Below are 25,991 nucleotides of genomic sequence, written 5' to 3'. Positions count from 1 at the left end.
GAGACAATTACTCGATGCCGACACATCTTTCTAGCTGATTTACAGCTGAAGCTGTGTTTCGTTTGGTGACCTCTGACTGTTTCATCTAACATCATTGGTGCCCACGTGGATAACAATATCCCTATACTCGCTACAGTTGACAGTTTTAGCCTTAGCCTGAGCTAAAACTGGTAAACAGTGTATGATCGCTGGATGATTCTTTTTAAGTCTAATACTGCTGGTAATGGAATAGCCACTGACTAGGGTTTTCAATTTGTCAGAGCTAATGGTGGGAGGCTTCGGGTGTCTCAGACCCCGTAACGGGTGGAGAAACCTGAGAAGGCTCGGCCTCAGACTCATTACTTAATGGGGAGAACCGGTTGGAAGTTTATGTCAGCCGAATGAGCGACACCGGTTGAGCATTCCTACAGCATTTCCTTCCAGAAGCCATGAGAAAATTGTCCAGCTGAGGGTACTGTGCGAGGGTATTTATAATACTATCTGTACTTATTGGTGACACAGACGCGGTTTCATCCTTTCCAACACTTAAATTACCCTTGCCTAACGATTGCGTCTGAAGCTGGGCTTGCAGCAAGGTTATCCTCACCATAAGGCGATCGTTTTCCTGTCTATTATGAGTACAGCTACTACAATTAGAAGGCATAATGTTTGGGCATGAAGGCACTTACAGGGTATTTCACAAATCCCAAATACATTTGAGAAGGGGGAGACTCTTCTTTAAAAAACGATAGAATGGAAGGAGGGGGATTCTTCACTCCGTCGACCATGCGGGTCAGTCGGTGTGCACAAACCACTTGATCAATTTCATCACCAGTCAAAAGTTTGGACACCCCTACTCACTCAAGGGTTTTGCAGCCAGTCAACGGTGTGTTAAAATGTGGATTTTGGGGTTTTCATTGCCACAGATATAAATGGTATGGTTCAAGTGTAATAGAAACTACATTATTGTGGTTGCGGCAGAAATGCTTTTGGGACTCCAGGAGTTTACATCGGAAGACTTGCAAAGGGTACGGCACCATAAGAATGCTAGCCCTCCCAGGCTCTCCAGATCTGTTTAACTTTTTTTTTAAACAGAAAAGTAGTTTGATTTAGCTTATTATTTACACACACACACACACACACACACACACACAGGCTCCGTTTTCATCCTGTTTTCATCCCTCACAGTAGGTGGCGGCATGCACACTAAATTGTGCGAACGCCAATATACCATAGAATAAGGAAAAGAAGCGGCGGCAGCAGAAGACTCGATCCATGGTGGAAATCCCATCGTTTCAACCGTTAACTCGGGAGAAGCCGAGTTAAAATGGTTGATATTCGACCGGAGAAGCATCCTCAAACTCACTTTAACGTCGTCAACGTCGCTCTTGCAATGTAGGTTCTTTGTTTTTCCGTGGGGCAATGTTGATAACGCGAACTTGGCTACTCAGCTAGCTTGCTAGCTAACCTGGATTGTTTTGACTCTCGAGGGGCTAGCTAGCTAGCACCTAGCATTACCTATTTAGCTGGCTGGTTAGCGACACAATACATGCAGTTCTGCGATAAGGCGTAGTTAGCTAGCAATGTTTCTAGCCAGCTGTTGCTTGATTATTTTAAATCGTGAGCAGCTGTTGATCTCGTGCTTTATTTTTTAGCTAGCTAAACTATGCATGGTGCTCGTTTCCATTATTAAAAACATCAGGTAACGTTACATTGATATAGGCGGGTCATCAATGCAGTTTTTCGCACGTCCCGACTCTGCTCATCTGCGTTTGCTAACATACGTGATGCATAGCTAGTTAGCTAAACCACTGCCTTTTAGCATATTGTCTCGTTTTACGACCCTCTAAATGTACGTAGTTGTAGTTTGGTACATTTTGGAATATGAGATTGAGAGTATGTGACAATTCATCACCCTTCTTGCAGGGCACAACTAATTACGGTTAGCTAGCCGCTGCAAACGTTGGTTTGGCGAGGTTATTAAAGTTCATGTCATGAACGCTCGGAGCCCAACAAACCGTTAATATAGTGTAACTAGCTCGATGTCGGGCTAGATTTGAATAGCTGTGCTAACTTAACCCTCAACATAACGCAATCCGGTGCCTGTATAACCATAGTTCACACAATTTCGGTTATGTAATCATAATGAGAATTGGTCTTGTTAGCTAACGTTACGTTTCCAGTCATCATGGGCATTGCAGATGAATGTGAATTACAAAGTGATGTAACTAGACAATTGTACGCTTGGTACAGTGGACCTGTATGTTTCATAATTGCATGTTCAAAGGGCCATCTGAAAATGCGGGCCAGGGGGATGGGATCTCAGAGCTCGTATGAATCAGTTCTATATGTAATTCAATGGATGGGATATCCACTCCGTCAGTGTCTGCCTGCAAATGGAGGACCGCACAGCCTCTCTCAGACCCATAGCAGGAAATTACTCTAAATCAAAAGTATCCTCGCTGTCAAGAGGGGAGAATACACATTTTTAACTTTGGGCTCGCAAAAGACTAAGACTGGCTCTTACTTCATAAACCACTGGGGCCTGCTTGAGTTCAGATTTCGTGTGTGTCCCACCCTCATCAAAGTTTCCCATCCCTCTTATAGAGTGTCCACCTACTCTGCCCAGAGTGGGTGAAAACACACATTGGTGATAACATTTCACCTTATGTTATAAAATACATTTTACCAAGACATGATTATTCGTGTTCTGAATCGTTCAGTGGGGTCTCTAACATTTCGTTAACATTCCTTCCAAGAAGTTGGATTTCATAACCAAATCCATCCGACAAGCTCCGACGTAGCAGTGCAGGTTTCTCCTAACAACTTTTGAGTATTTTACATTTTGTGGTCATCGTCTTCAAAGCAAAATTACCATGACGAGCTGTATTAAATGTAAAAGGTTTTGGGAAATAAAAAGCTTGGTATACGCCAGTGGAGGCTGCTGATGGGAGGACGGCTGGAACGTAGCGAATGGAATGGCATCAAATCCATAAAACCATGTGTTTGATGTTGAGACCATTCCACTTATTCCTTTTCATCCATTACCAAGTGCCCGTCTTCTCAAATTAAGGTGCTACTAACCTGTTTTATGTGCTCTGTTGACATTTCAGAGATATGCTTGTTTTTGTGAGAAATCTTTAAAAATTACATTTTTATTAATTATTATTTATTAATTATTGCGCAGAATCCAGCCTAGCTGGTGTGATTTATTTAATATTTTCCACTTTTTCTCTGGCCTCTTAATTTAGTCACCCTAATTCTGTCTATCCTACAAGGGTAAAATCACCAATCATTTTTGAACGGATTATGATAGAGACATGAGGTTTTCTTTATAGGATTATCTACACAATTAACATTTTACCCATTGGCGCAAACAGTAGGGAATAGATGGATGCGGTATTTTTATTTGATTTAACTAGGCAAGTCAGTTAAGAACAAATTCTTATTTACAAAGACTGATTGGCTCACATTCAACAAATGTGATCTAACAAAGTGAATATTTGTCAAATCCGTCATGATTGATCTATTGTAATAGGCCCACAATGTGGTTAATGAAGTTCGATTTCTAAATATATTTGGCTGTTTTCAATGCATAACATTTAGAAGTTGTCCATTTTCAGGTTTAGAAGAAGTGACTGCTAAATGCCGTTCGTATAAGCTGGTAGTAGAGTTAGCATACAGAAATCGGTGGTGTGGTAGTCAGTAATTTTTAACTGTAATGCAGTTGATTGATGACGATAACATCAACTTTTATTGTGGTTGACATCCATACAAGCATTATACTTAAAGCACGAGTGGGTGTGGTATATTGGCCATAAACTACAAACCCATGACGTGCCTTATAGCTATTATAAACCGGTTACGTTTATTAAAACAGTAAAAGCAAATGTTTCATCATACCTGTGGTATACAGTCTGGCTGAAAGCTGTGGTATATCAATCAGAATTCAGGGCTCGAACCACCCAGTTTATAATCCTATTTTTTACCTCAACATATACTGAACAAAAATATAAACGCAACAATTTCAACAATTTTACTGAGTTACAGTTCATATAAGGAAGTCAGTCAATTGAAATGAATTTGTTAGGCCCTAATCTATGGATTTCACATGACTGGGCAAGGGGTGCAGCCATGTGTGGGTCTGGGAGGGAATAGGTCCACCCACTGGAGAGCAAGGCCCAGCCAATCGGAATAAGTTTTTCCCCACAAAAGGGCTTTATTACAAACAGAAATACTAATCAGCACCCCCTCAGACGATGCCGCAGATGAAGAAGCCAGATGTGAAGGTCCTGGGATGGCGTGGTTACACGTGATCTGCGGTTGTGAGGCCGGTTGGCTGTACTGCCAAATTCTCTAAAATGATGGTGGTTTATGGTAGAGAGATTAACATAAAATTCTCTGGCAACAGCTCTGGTGGACATTCCTACAGTCAGCATGCCAATTGCACACTCCCTCAACTTGAGACATCTGTGGTGTTGTCAAAACTGCACATTTTAGTGGCCTTTTGTCCCCATCAGAAGGTGCACCTGGGTAATCATGCTGTTTAATCTGCTTCTTGATATGCCACACCTGTCATGTGTATGGATTATCTTGGCAAAGGAGAAATGCTCACTAACAGGGATATAAACAAAATTGTGCTCAAATTTGAGAGAAATAAGCTTTTTGTGTATATCAAACATTTCTGGGATCTTTTATTTCAGCTCATGAAACGCATGGGAGCAATACTTTACATGTTGCATTTTATATTTTTGTTCAGTATAGTTTGAAATACACAAACAATAGCATAGCCAAATTAGGCAAATTTTGTCGGGAGGGCAACGAGGACACTCGTGATCTTTCCCCCACAGAATATTTTTCCCATGTGTTTCCATGGTATTTCCATTGTTTTGGTTGAGTTCCATTGACCTCTTTGCCTAATCTATTGCGCAACAAATAACAATTCTAAATGCAATGTTGTGTTAACTGTTTTTATGGCCACAATTTTAAAAAGTTATCAGTCTTGCCATAGATTTTCCAGTAGATTTAAGTCAAAACTGTAACTTGGCCTCTCAGGAACATTCACTGTCTTCTTGGTAAGCAACTCCAGTGTAGATTTGTCCTTGTGTTTTAGGTTATTGTCCTGCTGAAAGGTAAATTAATTTCCCAGTGTCTGGTGGAAAGCAGACTGAACCAGGTTCTCCTCTAGGATTTTGCCAGTGGTTAGCTCTATTCTGTATCTTTTTTTTATCCTGAAAAAATCCACAGTCCTGAATGATTGCAAGGATACCCATAACATGGTACAGCCACCACTAGCTTGAAAATTATGGAGCGTGGTACTCTGTAATGTGTTCGGAGCTAATCCAATACAACATCACTTTTTTCAGTACAAAAAGTGAATTGCTTTGCCACATTTTTAGCATTTTTACTTTAATGCCTTGTTGCAAACATAATGCATGTTTGGAATATTTTTATTCTGTTTAAGTGTTCTTCTTTTCACTCTGTTATTAAGGTTAGTATTGTGGACTAACTACAATGCTGTTGCTGCGTCCTCAGTTTTCTCCTATCACAGCCATTAAACTCTGTAACTGTTTTAAAGTCACCAATGACCTCATGGGGAAATCCCTGAGCACTTTCCTTCCTCTCCGTCAACTGAGTTAGGAAGGAAGCCTGTATCTTTAGTGACGACTGGGTGTATTGATACACCATCCAAAGTGTAATGAATAACTTCACCATACACAAAGGGATATTCAATGTCTGCTTGGATTGTGAGGCATTGGAAAACCTCCCTGGTCTTTGTGGTTGAATCTGTGTTTGAAATTCACTGCTCAACTGAGGAACCTTACAGATATTTTTATGTGGAGATGTAGTCATTCAAAAATTATGTTAAACACTTATTGCACACAGTGAGTCCATGCAGATATTTGTTTTATTTAACCTTTATTTAAGTAGTTAAGCCAGTTACAAACACATTCTTATTTACAATGACGGCCTACCCCGGACAATGCTGGGCCAATTATAAGCCGCTCTATGGGACTCCCAATCAAAGCCGGTTGTGATACAGCCTGAAATCGAACCAGGGTCTGTAGTGACACCTCTGTGCCTTAGACCGCCGTGCCACTTGGGAGCCCATGTGACCTGGCAAAGTTTTACTCCTGAACTTATTTTATGCTTGCCATAACAAAGGGGTTGAATACTTATTGACTCAAGACATTTCAGCTTTTCATTTTTTTTATTAATTTGTAAAAACAAATCAAAGCATCATTCCACTGTGACATTATGCCGGGGTGGCAGGTAGCCTAGTGGTTAGAGCGTTGGACTAGCAACCGAAAGGTTGCATGATCAAATCCCTGAGCTGACAAGGTAAAAATCTGTCGTTCCACCCCTGAACAAGGCAGGCACTGTTCCTAGGCCGTCATTGAAAATAAGTATTTGTTCTTAACTGACTTGCCTAGTTAAATTGTGTGTTGGCCAGTGATTTCATTTAATCAATTTTAAATTCAGGCTGTAACACAACAAAATGTGGGAGAAGTCAAGTGTGAGAACTTTCTGAAGACACCGTATATTAGTAGGCTATATGTAAAGGCCACATTAAATTGAGAATAGTCTGATGGGTGAGAATATTATCAAGTGCTTGTCAAATTATAAATCAGAGATTGATGTGTGCAGCTTGCGCAAAGAAACAGCAGATCGCATGGATTTCATGCAACTTTTTTTCAAATCCTCATTTCTTGTTCATGCAGCCTTAGCCTAAATGTATTGATTTATAATAGATTCTAAGGTTTGTATCACAACCAAAGTTGCATAAATAACTCTAAATTAACCATATAGGAGGACCTGTTTCAAATGGTCACTTTGTTAAACACAGAATAGCCACATGTATGCACTCCCTTCTAAATCGTTTGTGGGAAATATCAATTGTATTCTTACTAGAAATCTTGTCTGCTAAATGAACTAGTGTAGCCCACAGCTGTATGGCATAGCCAGATCAGGAAGACCCAGAATATGCTATTATGTTCTTCTGAAACAGGCTACATTTTCTTCATATAATGTTTGTGTGCATTTTACATATACTGTACTTTTCACTGCATTTGATACATTCAACAACATGATAAGAAATATTCCTTAAAATGTGAGACAAATAAATGGGTTGAGTGAGAGGACTAACTGGTGTCTCCAAGTGTGCACAGTTCCTACGTAATTTCAATGCACATTTGACTTCAAGACGAGTCTTCAACTATACAGTGCTTTTTTTTTTAGCTCTCCTTAGCTGTGCCGTTAAGGAACTAGAGTAATCACACTTTTAGTTGTTTTGTTTGGAACACAGCCCTGCATCCCCGCCATCAAACAATTACTGTTGTTTACACAATCAAAAAATGTGGCCATTTTAAATCGCTTTCTGAGTCACTTATGCATCATTTGAAAGCTTGTTCTATTGCCAACATGACTAGCTAAGTTATAAAATGCGATCTTACGGTGTTAGACTTTCACAAGTCTATTCAGAGAAACGGGATTGTAATTTGTGCATTCAGGTGTGTGTTCTGTTGTGAATTTTCATCACACTAGACAAACCGGGCTCATTTTGTTCAAAACAACCCAGGGTATGACGCCATGTCATCTTGTAAATGTACATCAAAAACGTGGACACTATATGACATGCGTTTTATGATATGAAAATGTGAAGTACACATTTGGACTCGGGTGTTTGGCTGCTTGTATGACATCAAAGCGATATTTATTATAATCCTCAACTTCTTATCCTTCAAAATACGTAGTCCTCTTAATTTACAGCATTTCCCTAACTCGGGACAACAAAAAGTGACGAAGTTGCCCCATTAGCAGGAACGATGGGGGCAACTTCTTGTCGCGTGCGGTGCTCATATTCAGCACGGCTATCCGTTTTAGCATATTACTGTACAGCCACCGCGTTCCAATTACACAACTGTAACCAGTATCACTTTCATTGATTGGTATGGATATTGACCTTTATATTAGGGCTGGGAATTGCCAGGGACCTCACGGTGCGCCGATACGATATGTATTCCGATTCTCACTATTCTTTATGTATTGCAATTTGATATTACAATTATATTTTGCTCACTATGTCTGCTGCAGTGAGATGAGAGAGCATGAGAAAATTAGTTATGATCAGTCATGGAAATTTAAAAGCACTGAAAACATGTTGACTCACTATTTAAAAAGGAGAACAAGCTATAGGATGAAAAATAGCAGCGTTTTGTCGCAGGTACAGCCCATTTGGCACTAGCTAACGCTATGTAGCAACAACAACAAAAAGTCAAAGTATCTATATAATATAGTCCAAAAATAATATCACTTAATGTATCGATTCCCCCTTCCCATCACTATTGTATATAATCTAGTGTATATTATTGTATTTATTTTATTGTCATGTACTTTTTTATTTCTCGTGTATTTATTTTATGACTGATTTGATTTAACCTATGAAGATCTGAAAAAACAGCTAGTTGCATAAAAAAAATGTATATTTTGCCAGTTTTCTTTGTCTGCATGCTATCATTTTATAGCACCTCAGGCTCACTTTTTGCTCCCTCTCTCTTCTCCCTATCTTTCCGTCCCCCTGTCCAGTCATATTAGTGTGTATCTTGCCGCGTCGGAGCCATGTTGGTGAAAGACAAGCTGGAGGCGGTGCTGAACGTGGGGCTGCGTGTTCCCAGCATCATGCTGCTGGAGGTACTTTACCGCTGGGATGTCAGCTCCTTCTTCCAGAAGATCCAGAGAAGCAGTCTCAACAACAACCCCCTCTTTCAGTACAAGTACCTGGCTCTCTACCTGCACTATGTTGGTCAGTACCACCCCGCTCCAGTGCTGCCCTTTGAGTGGTCATTTATAGCATTTGTACTTTTCAACAGTATATTTTGACAAAAGCACCCATCCACTTCTGAAAAATGTGAAAATTCATTTTTATAAGCTGGCGTTTCTTTCTATATTAGCCCATATAACATTTAAAGTCGCCTCTTCATTGTTGACGTTGAGACTGGTGTTTTGCGGGTACTATTTAATGAAGCTGCCAGTTGAGGACTTGTTTCTCAAACTATACACACTAATGTACTTGTCCTCTTGTCCTCTTGTCCTCTTCCCTTAGTACGGATAAACTGGAAGCAGAAGACTATGTACATTTTACAATAGTTATCTGTTTGTTTGTTTTTAGTCCCATCCGTCAGCTCCACTCAACCACTCCCATCTCTGAACACCATCTATTTGCCATATATTTTTCAACTGTGCTGTGATGTTTCACAAAAGTTCGAAACTTTTGTACATATTTTAACTTAAAGAAATATTTTTGCTAAGAGTATTATTATATTATTAATCGATTTTTAAAATCACTCAGCCATGCTATTTGCAATAAATAGCCCATATAGTCCATCTTTAATAATGTTGTAATCGTCAGATTAGTTCTGTTTGCACTTTCTGTTTTGGAGTGGCCAAGAAAAGGTAGAAATGTTGTCAGCCAATAGGTTGTTTGGGCTGTAGTGCTGCAGTATCACTCGTGTGCCCTGACCAGGAAAAACACTGCAGTCGCAGTCTGTAAAACTGGGACCCAGTGGTTGGGTCTCATGCATATGAATGTAATTTATGGACTATTTAAGTGATAATCGAGGGGACTATGCGTTCTATGGAAAATAATATAACACGTTGTGGAAAGTGTGTAGCACGTCGTGACACTGAACTTTCACGATGTTGCATTGTTTTCCAGAGAACGCGTTGAGCCCCCGAGTTCATTATCCCTCTTATACCATAGCTATAATTTGAAATGTGTTCATTTTTGCCGGTAAAAATGTGTTTGGCATCCACTGAAATAGATAGCTACAGCTGGTAACCAGACAGACTTGCTAGCTTAGCTAACCAAACCATCAGTCCTCGCTTACTATGAAAATCAAATTAAACAATTTAAACATTTAATTTCAAGAGCAGCTCGAACATAGAACACGTGAGAATGAACTACAGCCATTGAATTTTACAGTGCTTTATAGGGAAATAATTAACGCGTTTGAACGCCCATTCAAGCCAATTAAAAACGAGTATTCAACAATGCCATTGTATAAATGCATATCGTTTAAGTTCAGCAAGCATTTTTAAACCTACGACTGTCTTGAATGGCGTTGCATTTGAAATGATTTTAGGTCTGTCGTAGATTTAGCTCAGACAGGATAAAAGCAGTGACACGAGGATAAAGTCTGACAGTTTGTAGTCAGCGTTGACTGTAAGGGTGAACATGCTTCTGCTGCGTTTTGTATTTCTAATGGCACGTCAACATGGGCACAGACAGTACTTCTGATTCAGTATGTCTATGCTCTGCTTGAGAGTGGGCCTGGCCCACTAAGAGCTCAGTGAAGGCAGGGTGTTGGCTGAATGCTTGTTTCCTAATTAAAGCATGGCATGGCCTGACCTTAGACATCTGCTGCTGCAACTGTCTGCCTGCAGTCGAACACTTTTTTTTTTTTAAACGTTGTCATGGTGAAGCTTTGGCTCAGACACATTTTCCTCTCCTTTGTAATTTACCTCTGCTTTTTTCCACCATCCCAGACCCAAGTATTTTAATGGGACTTTCCGTGATGCTCAAGGTGGTATAATTAACCTTGAAATGTGCACAGAAGAGGTAAAGGAAAGATTCACCCATTTTGAATGCATTCACCCATCGCTCCGAGATGCACAAATACGATATAACATTCAAAATGCGTGAATCTTTCCTTTAACCAATACCATGCACGAATTGTATACTGTTTTGCACGGGGGGCTGGCCCGTGCAGGGAGTAGGAGAACGAAGTCATCCCCTCCCCCCTCAAAGAAGACGTTCTCTTTCCAGGGGAAAGGAGTGGACGAGGCAAAGGCCATGATAACCAGCTCACAAGCCTCGACTATAATGCAGTCACTAGATATGCTAATTATCAATGGGAAGGAATTACATATTTTTTTAAATATATATTTTTTTTACTGTAATTTTTTTAATAATTTTGTATGTATACTGTGTGTGTACAAACTTTCCTTGACCTCACCAGTGGTCTTTTTAGTGGCTTTGAATACTTGGCTGAAGTTTGTGGGTATGACAATGAGGCTGGTATTTGCTGATGAACACACTGGGCTGCAGAGAACAGTGGACTGGACTGAACCTCAGTGTGTGTGTGTGTGTGTGCTGCTGATGTCTCTCTTGGAAAGAGATAGAGGGAGAGCAGGATATTCTCAAATCTTTTAACTGTATTTCTAGGTTTCAGCAAATATTTCATATCTCATGAGGCCCTATCTCATTTTATTAGCATTTTTCATCATTTTGGCTCTGCTGTAGCCTATTGCTGTAGACTTGCTGTTGTCTTTCTCTAACTGTGTTGCTTATGGACGATTAGGGGCAGTGTGTTTATACTGCCAGCACTGACGATTCTTTCACATCGGTCCACTCTTTGTCCTGTCTGCATGACTTTGCGTAGCAAATGGCTCTGGATCCATGGCTGTGGATTAACGGCTCTGTTTTATTGCTGTCTCTGCTGTTAAACAAGTCCTTCTCATCTGTGTTGTGTTGGCTTACCTAATGCAGGCCAAGGAACAGGATGTGCTCTTGTTAATACACATTGCTGCACCTGACCATGGCTGGAAGGCTTTTCTATGAGCACTATACAGATACTGTCAGGCCCATCCCTCCCCTATGGACTCATGAGTCAGTAAGCCTAGCTAGGCCAATATCACCAGGACGGCTATATTCGTTTTGTGAAATAGTTTGCCCCAGGCACAGGATACATTTTTTATTTTAATATACCTTTTTATAGTCAGCCTTCATTATTTTCACTATCTGCACACAGGGCTTAATGTTCCCTCAGCAGTGAGCATGTCTGGAGGAGTGGCTGGGGAGCACGTGACTTGAGTTTGTCAGGTGGGCATAGGAACCTGTGAGTTGGGTCTGTTGGGAAACTGGGCCTCTACTTTTTCTATTCAGGCCCTGTTAAGATTTTTGGCCTGTACCAACGCAGCACACGTAAGGTGACAAGGACTGAGTGGTCTAAGGCTGTGTTCCTGACTGGCCGTAGCCTCCCTCCCTCGGGGGCGTGGGTTCTGAGAGTGCAACTGCGAGCAGGAGCCTCTCCAACCAAAGCACCCACACATTGTTAAACACACAGACTCATATTCACCACTGCAGGAAGGTGCTAGGCTACTAACCAAACACCAGGCTCTGTAAAGTAAGAGCTTGAACTCTTAAGATTACAGTATGGACTTCTTCTTTCAGTCAAGGTTTTATCTGGTTCTGATTGTGTTCAAGGCATGTCGTCAGCAGAGCTTCCTCTCCCGTCCTACCGCCACACTTCTCTGTTTTCTGCTTTGTGATGGTTGTGACTGAGCATCCAGACCAGAACAGAGGCTCATAGATAAGCCTATTGACAGCAGTGACGTGACGGCCTGGCCGGCTTGCAGAATATAGCTCCATCTCCTCCTCTCAGGATTACGTAAGCAGCATCCGGTGGTGGCCACAGGCCGAGGAGGGAGAGAGGGAGGGTAAAACTGCCCACACAAAGCTCTAATCTCCCGTCCCCGTCACCCTGGCTGCCTGTCACAGTGAGGCTGGCTCACCCTGACTTGGCCACACACACACCACTGGCTCGGAACACTGACTCCAGTCAGGGCCCGTGGCACTTAGACTGAGAGGATCATAATCGTTTTGGTTTTCATGGGAGGTAGAATCATATCAGTATCTGTCTGTGTAGTTGTTGTCATGCCAGAATGATTCAGTCCACTGACCACACTTTCAAGCCTCAATGGCTAACTAGCCTCCTATCCCCCACTGTTGTTGTCATGCTCCCTGCCCTTTATTGATTGTTTGACCAGGTTAAGTTGCATGTTTGACACGCACACACACACACACACTGTCTGAGCGCAGGATGGTGGAGAGAGCTTTAGAGGAGTGGGCATTTTAGCTGTCTGCTAATGGAATCCCCAGGATGGAATGGCTGGGTGGATCTGTTGCACGCTGGTTCCAGGTCGGCCAATCGAGTCCCTGGCGTTTTGGTGCCTGTTGATTTGTCTGGAGGAGAATCTCAATGACATACTCCTTGTATCCTCTCCCATCGCTGCCGCCTCAAAAGGAGGGACCTTTGACTTTTTTCCCCCCATATAATGCATTTTGAGAAGTAGGTGAAGAGAGCGAGGACGCAAGGAGTATGCAATTGAGATTTTCCCTATGACTGTTTGTTTTCTGCTGACTCCACTAAACCAGGCAAGCCACGCTCAACCAAGATGGCGGAGGGCAGGCGGGGTTATTGGTTTCACTGTCCTCGTGATAATAGAACTCATCTGAGATGGATGGAATAACAGTTAAGGATTATTCAACAAGTGAATGCCAGTTAGACAGTAGTGGACGTCCGTGTTAATAAACTATTGCTTAATATGTGTGAGACCAACAGCAGCTGAAGCAGGCACATATATTTTTGTCCCTTTAAAAAAAGCTGTGTTTGTGCATTGTTCCACTTCATGGCTGTACTGTACAGACCCCTCCTTCCTTCTGTGATTCACTGTCCTGACTGTCTCTGCTCTGCTGTGTGTCAGGTTACATCCTCAGCCTGGTGCTCCTGACTCTGCCTCGTCAGCACCTGGTGAAGCTCTACCTGTACGTGCTCACTGCCCTGCTGCTCTTCGCCGGACACCAAGTCTCCAGGTGAGAGAGAGAGACACACTACAGGAACTATAGCTAAAATAATCCTTGACACGTCAACTTGTTAGCTAGGAGATACGTGTATTCAGAAAGATCATTTAAAAGCCGTTAAGTGTTGCGATTTGAAGTTCTGTTTTGTAGTTGTTCCATAAAACTAGAGGTCGACCGATTAATCGGAATGGCCGATTTTAATTTGGGCCGATTTCAAGTTTTCATAACTTTCGGAAATCTGTATTTTTGGGCGCCGATTATACCTTTATTTAACTAGGCAAGTCAGTTAAGAACACATTCTTATTTTCAATGACTGCCTAGGAACGGTGGGTTAATTGCCTCGTTCAGGGGCAGAACGACAGATTTTCACCATGTCAGCCCGAGGATTCAATCTTGCAACCTTATAGTTAACGTTCCAACGCAATAACGACCTGCCTCTCTCTCGTTGCACTCCACAAGGAGACTGCCTGTTAAGCGAATGCAGTAAGCCAAGGTAAGTTGCTAGCTAGCATTGTTTTTTATAAGATAAGTTTAATCAATCACAATCACTAGTTAACTACACATGGTTGATGATATTGCTAGATAATATCTAGCGTGTCCTGCGTTGCATATAATCTGACTGAGCATACAAGTATCTAAGTATCTGACTGAGCGGTGGTAGGCAGAAGCAGGCGCGTAAACATTCGTTCAAACAGCACTTTCGTGTGTTTCGCCAGCAGCTCTTCGTTATGCGTCAAGCATTGCACTGTTTATGAATTTAAGCCTATCAACTCCCGAGATGAGGCTGGTGTAACCGAAGTGAAATGGCTAGCTAGTTAGCGCGCGCTAATAGCGTTTCAAACGTCACTCACTCTGAGCTTTCTAGTAGTTGTTCCCCTTGCTCTGCATGGGTAACGCTGCTTCGAGTGTGGCTGTTGTCGTTGTGTTCCTGGTTCGAGCCCAGGGAGGAGAGGGACGGAAGCTATACTGTTACACTGGCAATACTAAAGTGCATATAAGAACATCTAATAGTCAAAGGTTAATGAAATACAAATGGTTTAGAGGGAAATAGTCCTATAATTCCTATAATAACTACAACCTAAACCTTCTTACCTGGGAATATTGAAGACTCATGTTAAAAGGAACTACCAGCTTTCATATGTTCTCATGTTCTGAGCAAGGAACTTAAACGTTAGCTTTCTTACATGGCACATATTGGACTTTTACTTTCTTCTCCAACACTTTGTTTTTGCATTATTTAAACCAAATTGAACATGTTTCATTATTTACTTGAGGCTAAATTGATTTTATTGATGTATTATATTAAGTTAAAATAAGTGTTCATTCAGTATTGTTGTAATTGTCATGATTACAAATACATTTTTTTAAAATCGTCCGATTAATTGGTATAGTTTTTTTTGGTCCTCCAATAATCGGTATCGGCGTTGAAAAATCATAATCGGTCGACTTCTACATAAAACAGTTACCGGTATTACAGTAGTGACTTTCTGACCATATTATGATTCTGGCTCCGGACTATTGGTGGCTTCTACTGGCCTTGATTGTGCTTTAACTCTTGTTGAATTCTCTGAGGCGTGGTTCTGTGTTTTAACCAGTGAGGACAGAAGACAGCAGGTGGGACTGCAAGAGCTGAGCTCTGACTGTGTTGTCTTCGTGTTTCAGGGATTATGTCCGCAGTGAGCTGGACTCCGGGTACGAGGGACCGCTCTACCTGGAGGCGCTGTCCCTGAACCGTTTCTCCACCGCCCTCATAGGTAACTAACTAAACACAGTCCCACCTTCACCACCACCCTCACAGGCAGATACAGTGCCTTCAGAAAGTATTCACACCCGTTCACTTTTTCCAGATTTTGTTGTGTTACAGAATGGATTTAAGATTGATTAAATTGAGATTGTTTGTTTTTTGTCACTGGCCTAGACACACTATATCCCATAATGTCAAAGTGGAATTATGTTTTTAGAAATGTTTACAAATGCATATGAAAAGCTGAAATGTCTTGAGTATGAGTATTCAACTCCTTTATGGCAAGGAGTTCAGAAGCCAAGTTCAGAAGTAGTTCAGAAGTAAATATTTCCTTAACAAGTCACATAGTAAGTTGCATAGACTCACTCGTGTGCAATAAGTGTTTAACATGATTTTTGAATGACTACCTCATCTCTACCCCACACATACAATTATCTGCAAGGTCCCTTACTACAAAGATACAGGCGTCCTTCCTAACTCAGTTGCCATAGAAGGAGGAAACCGCTCAGGGAATTCTAAACAACAAATTGACAGTGAAAAGGAAGGAAGGCTGTATAGAATAGAAATATTCCAAAACATGCATCCTGTTAGCAGCAAGGCATTAAAGTAATACTGCAAAAAAATGTGGCAAAGCAATTCACTTTTTGTCCTGAATACAAAGTATTATGTTTGTGGTAAATCCAATACAACACATTACTGAGTACCACTCTCCATATTTTCAAGCATAGTGGTGGCTGCATTATGTTATGGGTATGCTTGTAATCGTTAAGGACTGGGGAGTTTTTCAGGATAAAAAATAAATGGAATAGAGTGAAGCACAGGCAAAATCCTAGAGGAGAATCTGGTTCTTCTTTCAACCAGACACTGGGAGATTAATTCAGATTTCAGCAGGACAACAACTTAAACCACAATGCCAAATCTAAACTTAAGTTGCTTAGCCAGAAGGCAGTGAATGTACCTGAGGGGTTGAGTTACAGTTTTGACTTAAATCTACTTGAAAATATATGACAAGACCTGAAAATGGATGTCTAGCAATGATCAAACACCAATTTGACAGCGCTTGAAGAATTGTGAAAAATAATGGGCAAATGTTGCACAATCCAGGTGTGGAAAGCTCTTATACAATTACCCAGAAAGAATCAGCTGTAATCGCTGCCACAGGTGCTTCTACTTAGTATTAAATCAAGGGTGTGAATACTTCTGTAAATGAGATTTCTGTATTTCATATTCAATAAATTAGCTACAATTACTAAAAACATGTTTTTCACTTTGTCATTATGGGTTATTGTGTGTAGATAGGTGAGAAAATAATACATTTTATCCATTTTGAATTCAAGCTGTAAGACAACAACATGTGGAATACTTCAATGGGTATGAGTACTTTATGAAGGCACTGTAATTAAACAGTCCCACCTTCACTACCAACCTCATAGTTAACTCACTAAACAGTCCCACTGGGCCACAGTCTCACAGGTCCCATACCAGCCTCTTACGCCCCCACACTTCTCTTACCCCACTTTCTGAGAATCTATGAGTCACTTTATAGTCGCCCTAAAGTCTGCTTTTACTCGATAACATGGTGATTGTACACTTCATCACTCACAGTATTTTATATATATTTTCTTCCACATCCTATTTTCTTCTACATCCTTTTATCAATCCAACGCCTATCTTTGTCTCCGAGTCTGCTCTGTTTTTCTTCTCCCTGTCTGGCCATTGTTCAATTCTAACGGTCTTCTGAGTGCTCAAGCTAGTTTTATTCGCCCTAGAACCTTTTCAGACAAAGGAAAAGGCCGTGTTCCTTTGCTTCATCCTGTCAGGCAGAAGGTAGGCGGCTGAGGAGCGAGGGGAGGAGAGTTCAGGAGGTTGGCAGTGGGTGCTGTATAATCTGACGATCTGAGGTGCCGTTTGCCGCAGAGCTCCTCGCTCTCTCTCGCTGCCAAAGGTGCTTCTACAGAGTGAGAGACCACAGTCTCCCGTACAATGGGAGCGCACACAACTCAGACAGGCCTCTGTCTTTCCCCGCGCTCTTGCTTGCTCTTTCTTGCTCACTCATTGACGTATTTCTTGTTGTGCTGCTTGTCGTAAGAGTGTCAGGTGTTCTGTAGTGCGACTAGTGTCTGTCAGGTTTTATGTTACCGAGGTGTGGGTTCTGCCTCTTCTGAAAATACAGCCGGCCCACAATAGTGTTAGCTTGAGAGCTCAGTGAAAACCTGAAAGCCCAAAAGGGGAAGAAGCGAGAAGTGAGTGTCATCATGAATAGGAAGCCTTCCTGTGAAATGACTGGCAGTTACGCAATGATCTGTTTCTGATGCTGAGAAGATTCATCCTTCTCTGTTACTAAACACTGCTACTTTGACCATTTGAAAACAGGAGCACCCTTAGACGTCTTCCAGTGATTTTTTTAAAAATGTACTTTTACTGTTGAAAAGTAATATCCCAAGTATAAATACAGTAAAGTACAGTACAATGCTTGTGCTTCTAGTTCCGACAGTGCAGCAATATCTAACAAGTAATCTAACAGTTCCCCAACACCTACCAAATGCACACAAGTCTAAAGGGGTGAATGAGAATATGTACATGTAAGTATATGGCTGAGCGATGGCCGAGCGGCATAGGCAAGGTGCAATAGATGGTATAAAATACAGTATATACATATGATATGAGTAATGTAAGATATGTAAACGTTATTAAAGTGGCATTATATTGAGTGTATTGTATAAAGTGACTAGTGATCCATTTATTTATAAGTGGCCAGTGATTGGGTCTCAATGCAGGCAGCAGCCTCTCGGAGTTGGTGATTGCTGTTCAGTAGTCTGATGACCTTGAGATAGAAGCTGTTTTTCAGTCTCTTGGTCCCAGCTTTGATGCACCTGTACTGTCCACGCCTTCTGGATGGTAGCGTTGTGAACAGGCAGTGGCTCAGGTGGTTAATGTCCTTGATGATCTTTTTGGCCTTCCTGTGACATTGGGTGCTGTAGATGTCATGGAGGGCAGGTAGTTTACCCCCGGTGATGCGTTGTGCAGACCGCACCACCCTCTGGAGAGCCTTGCGGTTGAGGGTGGTGCAGTTGCCGTACCAGGCGGTGATACAGCCCGACAGGATGCTCTCGATTGTGCATCTGTAAAAGTTTGTCAGGGTTTTGGGTGACAAGACAAATTTTCTTCAGCCTCCATAGGTTGAAGAAGCACCGTTATGCCTTCACCACACTATCTGTGTGAGTGGATCATTTCAGTTTGTCTGTGATGTGTACGCCAAGGAACTTAAAACTTTCCACCTTCTCCACTGCTGGTCCTCCAATGTGGATTGGGGGGTGCTCCCTCTGCTGTTTCCTGAAGTCCACGATCATCTCCTTTGTTTTGTTGACGTTGAGTGAGCGGTTGTTTTCCTGACACCACACTCCCGAGTGCCCTCACCTCTTTGTAGGCTGTCTAGTCGTTGTTGATAATCAAGCCCACTACTGTTGTGTCGTCTGCAAGCTTGATGATTGAGTTGGAGGTGTGCGTGGGTGAACAGGGAGTACAGGAGGGGGCTGAGCACACACCCCATGTGGGGCCCCAGTATTGAGGGTCAGCGAAGTGGAGATGATGTTTCCTACCTTCACCACCTGGGTGTGGGATGTGTGTTTTGTTAAGTAAATCAGGTGTTAAATGGGGTGAAAATTAGACTGGTGTGCCACTTTAAGTAACACTTTCCCTAACATTTTACATAGGGAGGGACTGATCGATGATTCCCTTTGGCACGGTGTGCTGACTTGGCTTGGGACAGTTGTTGAACTTTGGCCTTTTTAGGTTCAATCACATAAGTACTTGTTACTTTTCTCTGATAGCCAAGTGTTTGGGTAAGGCTACTCTCGATGCACATTCAGCCATGAGTCCTGACTGCTGTACTGCACAGTTGCTTTCTAGGGACACTCGAATCTTCACGCATGTTCTGCAGGCGGGTCGCAATGAGGGTTCATGTTTTCCCAGTAACACAGGAGAGCAGTAGGCAGGGACCTCTTGGCCTAGTCCCTAGAGTGTTCGGGAACATGCTGCCTCTGTGCCGTCGTCACCAGCCTCAGGGACGTCACACTCCAGCTCCTGGAGACAGACTGGATCTGACGTTATGACTTCAATGTGTCTCATTCCGTCTCTCATTTCTCTAGCGCGTGATGACGAGTCTCTTAGCTTTCTAGTGCCGTCACATGCTTTAGCACTGTGTCATCAGAGTTAACTTGGGGCACGTAGCGGTCAAGATGCACGTGCTCCGGGCCTCAATGAACTCTTTGAGGTGCCTTTTATTTTTTTTTGCCCTTATTTGTCCTCGAGGGCGTCGCACATTTTGACTCCGCAAGTCAGATCTTGGAACACTCGCCCTTTTAAGATTCAGCTGTTCCATGTTACTACACAGTTCCGATACGGTGTGTGTTCCTATAGACTGGGCGTTCACCTGCAGTGTGTTAACACCGTCCCTCCTGTCCCCCCCGCCTCTCTCTCCAGCTCAGCTAGTGGTGTGCACCCTGTGCTCCTGCGTCATGCAGACCAAGAGGATCTGGTTGTTCTCTGCTCACCTGCTCCCCCTGGTGGCGCGCCTCTGCCTGGTCCCCCTGGAGACCATCGTGTTCATCAACCGCTTCGCCATGATCTTCACGGGCCTCGAGGTCATCTACTTCCTGGCCTCCAACCTGCTGGTGCCCTACAACCTGGCCAAGACAGCCTACAGGGAGCTGGTGCAGGTAAAATAGTCTGCGTGGCACTGAATTATTTCCATGCCAGCTAAGTGTCTGCTGGCTCTAGACTGGAGGAGATTCAATGACTACTCGATCACCCGATGGTCACTTTTCTTTCACACACAAGACTGTAAATCTATCAGTTTGCTGCTGTCTCTGTGTTTTTATTTCTCATAGCTAACAATGTCTGTGGCATCCTCTGTTCCATGTCCTCCTGTGCCCAGGTGGTGGAGGTGTATGGGCTGCTGGCTCTGGGGATGTCCCTGTGGAACCAGCTGGTTCTGCCCGTCCTCTTCATGTGCTTCTGGCTGGTGCTGTTTGCCCTGCAGATCTACACCTACTTCAGTAGCCGCGACAAGCCCACCTCCAGAGAGAGGTTGCTCTTCCTCTTCCTCACCAGGTGGGACAGGGCACTGCTTCCTAGAACATTAGAAACCCTTTTCCCTTCTCTCGTGGAATCCGAGAAGTTGGAAACCCAAGTCGACCTGTTTTTGACGGAACTTTTGCACGACATTATTTCATCTGAAGTTCTACAATTTCAGTCCTTTATTATGTCTGTCTGTCGTAATCGAAGAGAATGTGACGTGCCATCTATTACAAATGCATACATGATCTCTGATTTGGTTTAGTGAGTTTTCTTACGGTCCCCTTCTGTCCCTTCAGTATTGCAGAGTGCTGCAGCACCCCCTACTCCCTGCTGGGCCTGGTCTTCACCGTGTCCTTTGTGGCGCTGGGCGTCCTCACCCTCTGCAAGTTCTACCTGCAGGGCTACCGGGCCTTCATGAATGACAACACCATGCATCGGTCAGTCAGCCGCATTCTCATTCAGCCCATTTTATGTTGTGTGTTTATGCCTGTTACGTGTGTTATTTGACCCATAGCTTGAACAATGAAGAATCTTCTTTTTTTTGACTGACTGACTGACTGACTGAAAGAACCACATTATTTATGAATCTCTCTTTCTCTCTCTCTCTCTTTTCTCCCCTGCTCTGTCTCTCACCATCTCAGGGGAATGACGGAGGGCATCACGCTACTGATCCTGGCTGTGCAGACGGGTCTGATTGAGCTGCAGGTCATCCACCGAGCCTTCCTCCTCAGTATCATCCTCTTCATCGTGGTGGCCTCCATCCTGCAGTCCATGCTGGAGATAGCTGACCCTATCGTACTGGCTCTGGGGGCCTCACGGGACAAGTAAGATACTCGAGGCTGAGTTGGAAATGTCTCCCTACTTTGACCAGGGCCTAGGGTTGTGCGGTATCCAGATTCATAAGGTCCTTTAGTTTCTCTACCATACCGGGGTATACGGTATTACCAAATATGCATTTTTTTTATATATGTATATTTGACAAAAAATAAGAACAAAACAATTTAGGCAATGGGGATCTTGATCCAGGAGGGGATTGAATGTCTCTGCTGTAACCAAGAAGCTTGATCTTGACATCTAGCCACTCAACTAGCAAGTTAGCAAACCAAATGCATAGCTGAAGCCCTGCGCTGGATATAAATAGATTTCTTCTAACTTATAAGCGGTGGCGCAGCATGCAACCCCCGCGAGGCTTTGAAAATCACACGGTATTGAAAATGATATACGGTATATCGCCCAAGCCTACCAGGGCTTGTCATCCACAGCGAGAATGAAAAGATCACTAGCATAATATAAAAAGGCCTCACTTTCACATGGAAGTCCGTCCAAAATGCCACAACTATATGATTCAGTGCAACACAACTTTATTACGCCACTCAGAGGCGTTGTCCTAGTAAAAGCTCTGTCGGTTGTCGCTCTGTTCAGGAGCCTGTGGAAGCACTTCCGGGCCGTGAGCCTGTGCCTCTTCCTGCTGGTCTTCCCAGCCTACATGGCCTACATGATCTGCCAGTTCTTCCACATGGACTTCTGGCTCCTCATCATCATCTCCTCCAGCATCCTCACCTCACTGCAGGTACACACACACACACACACCTCAAGCTCTGTCGCCATGGACACACCCATACACACACACACACACACATACACGCTGTAGTCTGTCCAATTCAAGAGTTCCTTTTAGCCGCTGGTGCACTGGATCCTTTGCCCGTTTGTTTGCAGTAATGACATAAGAACACGTCAACAATGTTTCATATGTAAGGTACGATGGCTTTTCCGTTAGTACTGAGATATATTGCACAGGTCCGTGATGGGGATGTGACGGGCACGGTAAGGACTGTAAGCTCCCGTATCTGTGCCTGCTATTCCCTGGCCACCTGTGAGTATATATTCCCTGTGAAATATAGAAAAACTCTGTGGGGTTTCAGCAACCTAACATCTCAGATTGTTCTGAAATGGTTTCTGTAGTAGAAACCGACAAGATCAGCATTCCAGCAACTTTGTTTTGTTAAAATGGGGTTCTGGTGCGTTGACCTTTTAGAAGATTCCGGTGCGTTGACTATCTGTAATAGAAAAAAGGAAGGCCGCAGACCTTACTACTTTAGTTCTATATATTACCTGTGATTCTAACCCTTGACCCCCAACTGCTTGCCCCAACGTGAGAGTGACCTTTATTGTCGAAACAAGTGAAACGAAGCACCCACACTCAATGTCCTTCTCCCCTAGGTGCTGGGCACCCTGCTAATCTACATCCTGTTCATGGTGGAGGAGGTCCGTAAGGAGCCCGTACAGAACATGGATGACGTCATTTACTACGTGAACGGGACCTACCGGCTGCTGGAGTTCCTGGTGGCGCTCGTGGTGGTGGCCTACGGCGTGTCTGAGACGGTGTTCGGGGAGTGGACGGTGATGGGCTCCACCATCATCTTCATCCACTCCTACTACAACGTGTGGCTGCGCGCCCAGCTGGGCTGGCAGAGCTTCCTGATGCGCCGAGACGCCGTCAACAAGATCAAGAGCCTGCCCACCGCTTCCGACCTGCAGCTGGAGCAGTACAATGACATCTGTGCTATCTGCTATCAGGTGACAGAGTGTGTGTGTGTATCCGGTGTGTGTGTGCATGCTGTTTGGTAGGTCACCAATATTGTCCTGATAAATGTGTTTTATAGCCCTCTTCTGGTATGAAGGGGTTCAATGCGACCTAAGGGGATGTGAAATTCTGGTAACTTCCTCAAAATTCCCAGGTTTTCCAGAAATCCTGGTGGAGGTATTCCAGATGTTTTTCTTATTCCCTGCTGATTCTGGCAATCCTCCAACTGGAATTTTAAGAAAGTTACCTAAACATAAAAATAAAAAAAAAGATAGGTTAGTTTTAATGAGGATGTGTACTGTGATATATTTCCACAAAGCATCACCAGGCATTGTAGTGGACTCTTCTGTGGTTGTCCATAGCCCTTCAGTAGTTAACCAGTATTCTGTCTCCCTTTCCAGGACATGAAGTCTGCCGTCATCACCCCCTGCAGTCATTTCTTCCACGCTGGCTGCCTCAAGAAGTGGCTCTACGTACAGGAGACCTGCCCCCTCTGCCACAAACAGCTGAAGAGCCAATCACAGCCCGCCAATGCCACCGCTGCCCCCGCCCAGGACATTCTTCCAGCCAATCCCAACCCAGCAGAGGCTGGACAAGGAGAGCCAGTGGCCGAAGAGAACAAAACAGTGACTCAGAACGGTGTTCCGGTTGAAGAGAGCCAAGCCAGATCCTCTTCCTCCCATGCTAACCCTGACCCAGAGCCTGAGGGCCAGGCAGAGGAGGCAGGTCCGTCACAGGGCTCAGGAGAGTCATGTCTCAGGCATCGCCAGCCCCAGCAGTCTGCCACCTGCCCTGAAGCAGCATCATCCACAGCATGTGCAGCTGACCTGCAGTTAGAACTACAACGGTCTGCCAGCCCCTGCTGCCTCTGAGCCTCGCTCATGCACGCCTCCTCACACACAGCTAAAGACTATTCATCCTCAAGTGGCTAATACGTACGACTTCGCCATGACAGGTTAACTGTTGGACTTTCCCTATTGCCACTATCCAACACCTTCCCCTTAACAAACTCTTATCTATTTGTTGCCTGTTACTTAAAGTATGGTCTTAAATGTCATTCATTAACATTTCATGGTTAATTCATTTCATTCAAGTACATTTCATGGTTATTAATCCTATAGGATTTCATGTATGAAATCTGACGCAGACTTGAGTGATGCCATACTGAACCTCCATATAATTTCACTGAGAAATCTGCATCGATTTCTCTCACTTAGCATAAAAATAAGTCAGTAGCCGTGCATGAGCCTTGGCTTGTGTTAGGCTCCTGCTCCTATGAGCCGTTCCGGCTATCTCCTGTTTCTGAAGCGTGAGGCAGGTCGATGTACAAGTACACCCCCTGGACAGGACGCTAGTCTATCGCAGGGCTTTACCCTCAATCGATCTCTTAAACTCTTGAGTGCCAAGCAGAGACTAATTGGTGTTCCCATTTTTTAATCGTTATCGTATGACTCGGCCGGGGATCAAACTCACAACCTTCCACTCTCAGGGTGGGCAATAACAACACGGCCACTGAGTTTAGATGAACAACAAAATGCAGCTATTTGACAGTTGACAGTCATTATACTGTACATCCTATCTAGTGTAAGACAAACAGTCAAAATATAACATTTGCGATTCCATTAACTCTCGTTCAACATATTTCACACACCTTTTCCCCTCTTTAGGTCACTTAATGTTAGCTCACTATTTTGCCACTCCCAAGTGTTTTCCCTCCTTCCGACCCTGGTTGGGCCTCGCCAACCCTCTCCTGGCCTTGTGGCCCACCCTCCCTCACCTTGATGATCTGTTGCCCAACAACCTTACCGAGTAAGGGCACAGGGTGGGAAAGGCGCTGTGCAGGTCGGAGACACAAACACACACCAGATGTGTGGTTGACATTCATATACTGAAGAGAACAGACATAGCACTTGACGTAGAAGCTTTATACGCACGCTTAGGCTTGCACGCTGTCACCGTCTGGTAGCTGTAGGAACTTTTATTTTCATGATATGTAGCCCACCTGTTATGACATTTGCACTAATGTCATTTATAGCGACGTCCCAAAGTTTTTTTTTGTTGTCAGGTACTAAATATGTTTGGTTTGTACGAGGAAAGACCTATAAATGTGTGTGTGTGTATATAACCGTTCATATATTATATGAAAAGGACTTTTGATATGCCTGCCATAAAGTGTTAAAGCTGCACCGCCCAAATATGAAGTGATCTGAGGCTTGTGTGAACACTTCAGTGTCCTCTATAGGTGTAAGTGTGAAGGGTTGAAGGTCACAGATTGAGAGAGGTTGTCAGCACTGAATTTACCTTCAACAGTATTTTGTTGGGCATTTGTTACAGCTTTGAGAATGAATACATGCTATGTATGATCAAACTTGCAAATGCTCCATTTAAATTAAGTTGTAGCGAGTTGGTGGCTTTAGCACATTTTCTTGAAGGTAAATTGTGAGAAGCGGCTAAGAGTGTGAATAGTATTTTACATACATCATGATATTGGCATTTGAAGAGGACTTCTTTTAGCATTTGAAATGCTTTCCTGTTTGGGATTTTGTTTCTTTGTGTTGAAGACCTACAATTGAATTCTGTTTCGATTTTTGTTTTGTTTTGTTTTTATACAAAAAGAACGACATGCTCTGTGAATGCTGAATTCCAGTCAAGTTTCTGTATTGTTTGGTGAGAAATTTGCCTGGTGTCGCCTTTATTGTACAAAATTGAATGTCAAATAAATTCCACCATCCAATTTTAACCTGCAGTCTGAACTAGCTCTTAATGTTGTTCATTTGATTATTCAACATGGGGATGAATAAGCCACAACCTTAAGCATCACCAGGCAAGCACTATCGTGGCTGGAACCTAATCTTCCATAGCTAGACCTCAATGATTGCGGAAGTAAGCAGTCTGCCTCGAGACTAGCTGGAACCAATAATTTATATATACACTAGATGACTGATAGGGGGTGCTATGTTGAA

The 25,991-nt window shown here is 43.2% G+C and overlaps 1 protein-coding gene across 2 annotated transcripts; it reads left to right on the top strand.

Annotated features, from left to right (window-relative positions):
- The first annotated feature begins 445 nt into the window (after positions 1 to 445).
- Positions 446 to 25,768, top strand: LOC110537789 (RING finger protein 145). 2 transcript variants are annotated; one of them, XM_036937821.1, is made up of 11 exons: positions 446 to 464; positions 8,566 to 8,782; positions 13,525 to 13,633; positions 15,284 to 15,375; positions 19,848 to 20,083; positions 20,302 to 20,477; positions 20,741 to 20,881; positions 21,086 to 21,268; positions 21,867 to 22,014; positions 22,665 to 23,021; positions 23,430 to 25,768. In XM_036937821.1, the coding sequence occupies exons 2-11, from the start codon at positions 8,599 to 8,601 to the stop codon at positions 23,898 to 23,900; spliced, it is 2,097 nt and encodes a 698-aa protein (XP_036793716.1). In that variant the 5' UTR covers positions 446 to 464; positions 8,566 to 8,598; the 3' UTR covers positions 23,901 to 25,768. The 2 variants fall into 2 exon arrangements, with proteins under 2 accessions (XP_036793716.1, XP_021479851.2); XM_021624176.2 differs by lacking the exon at positions 446 to 464 and adding an exon at positions 1,200 to 1,374.
- Positions 25,769 to 25,991: the final 223 nt, after the last annotated feature.

Source organism: Oncorhynchus mykiss, chromosome 12 (assembly GCF_013265735.2).
Source record: "Oncorhynchus mykiss isolate Arlee chromosome 12, USDA_OmykA_1.1, whole genome shotgun sequence".
Taxonomy (NCBI): Eukaryota; Metazoa; Chordata; class Actinopteri; order Salmoniformes; family Salmonidae; genus Oncorhynchus; species Oncorhynchus mykiss.
The sequence above is the reverse complement of the archived record's forward strand: the minus strand, read 5'-3'. Positions and strand labels throughout refer to the sequence as shown.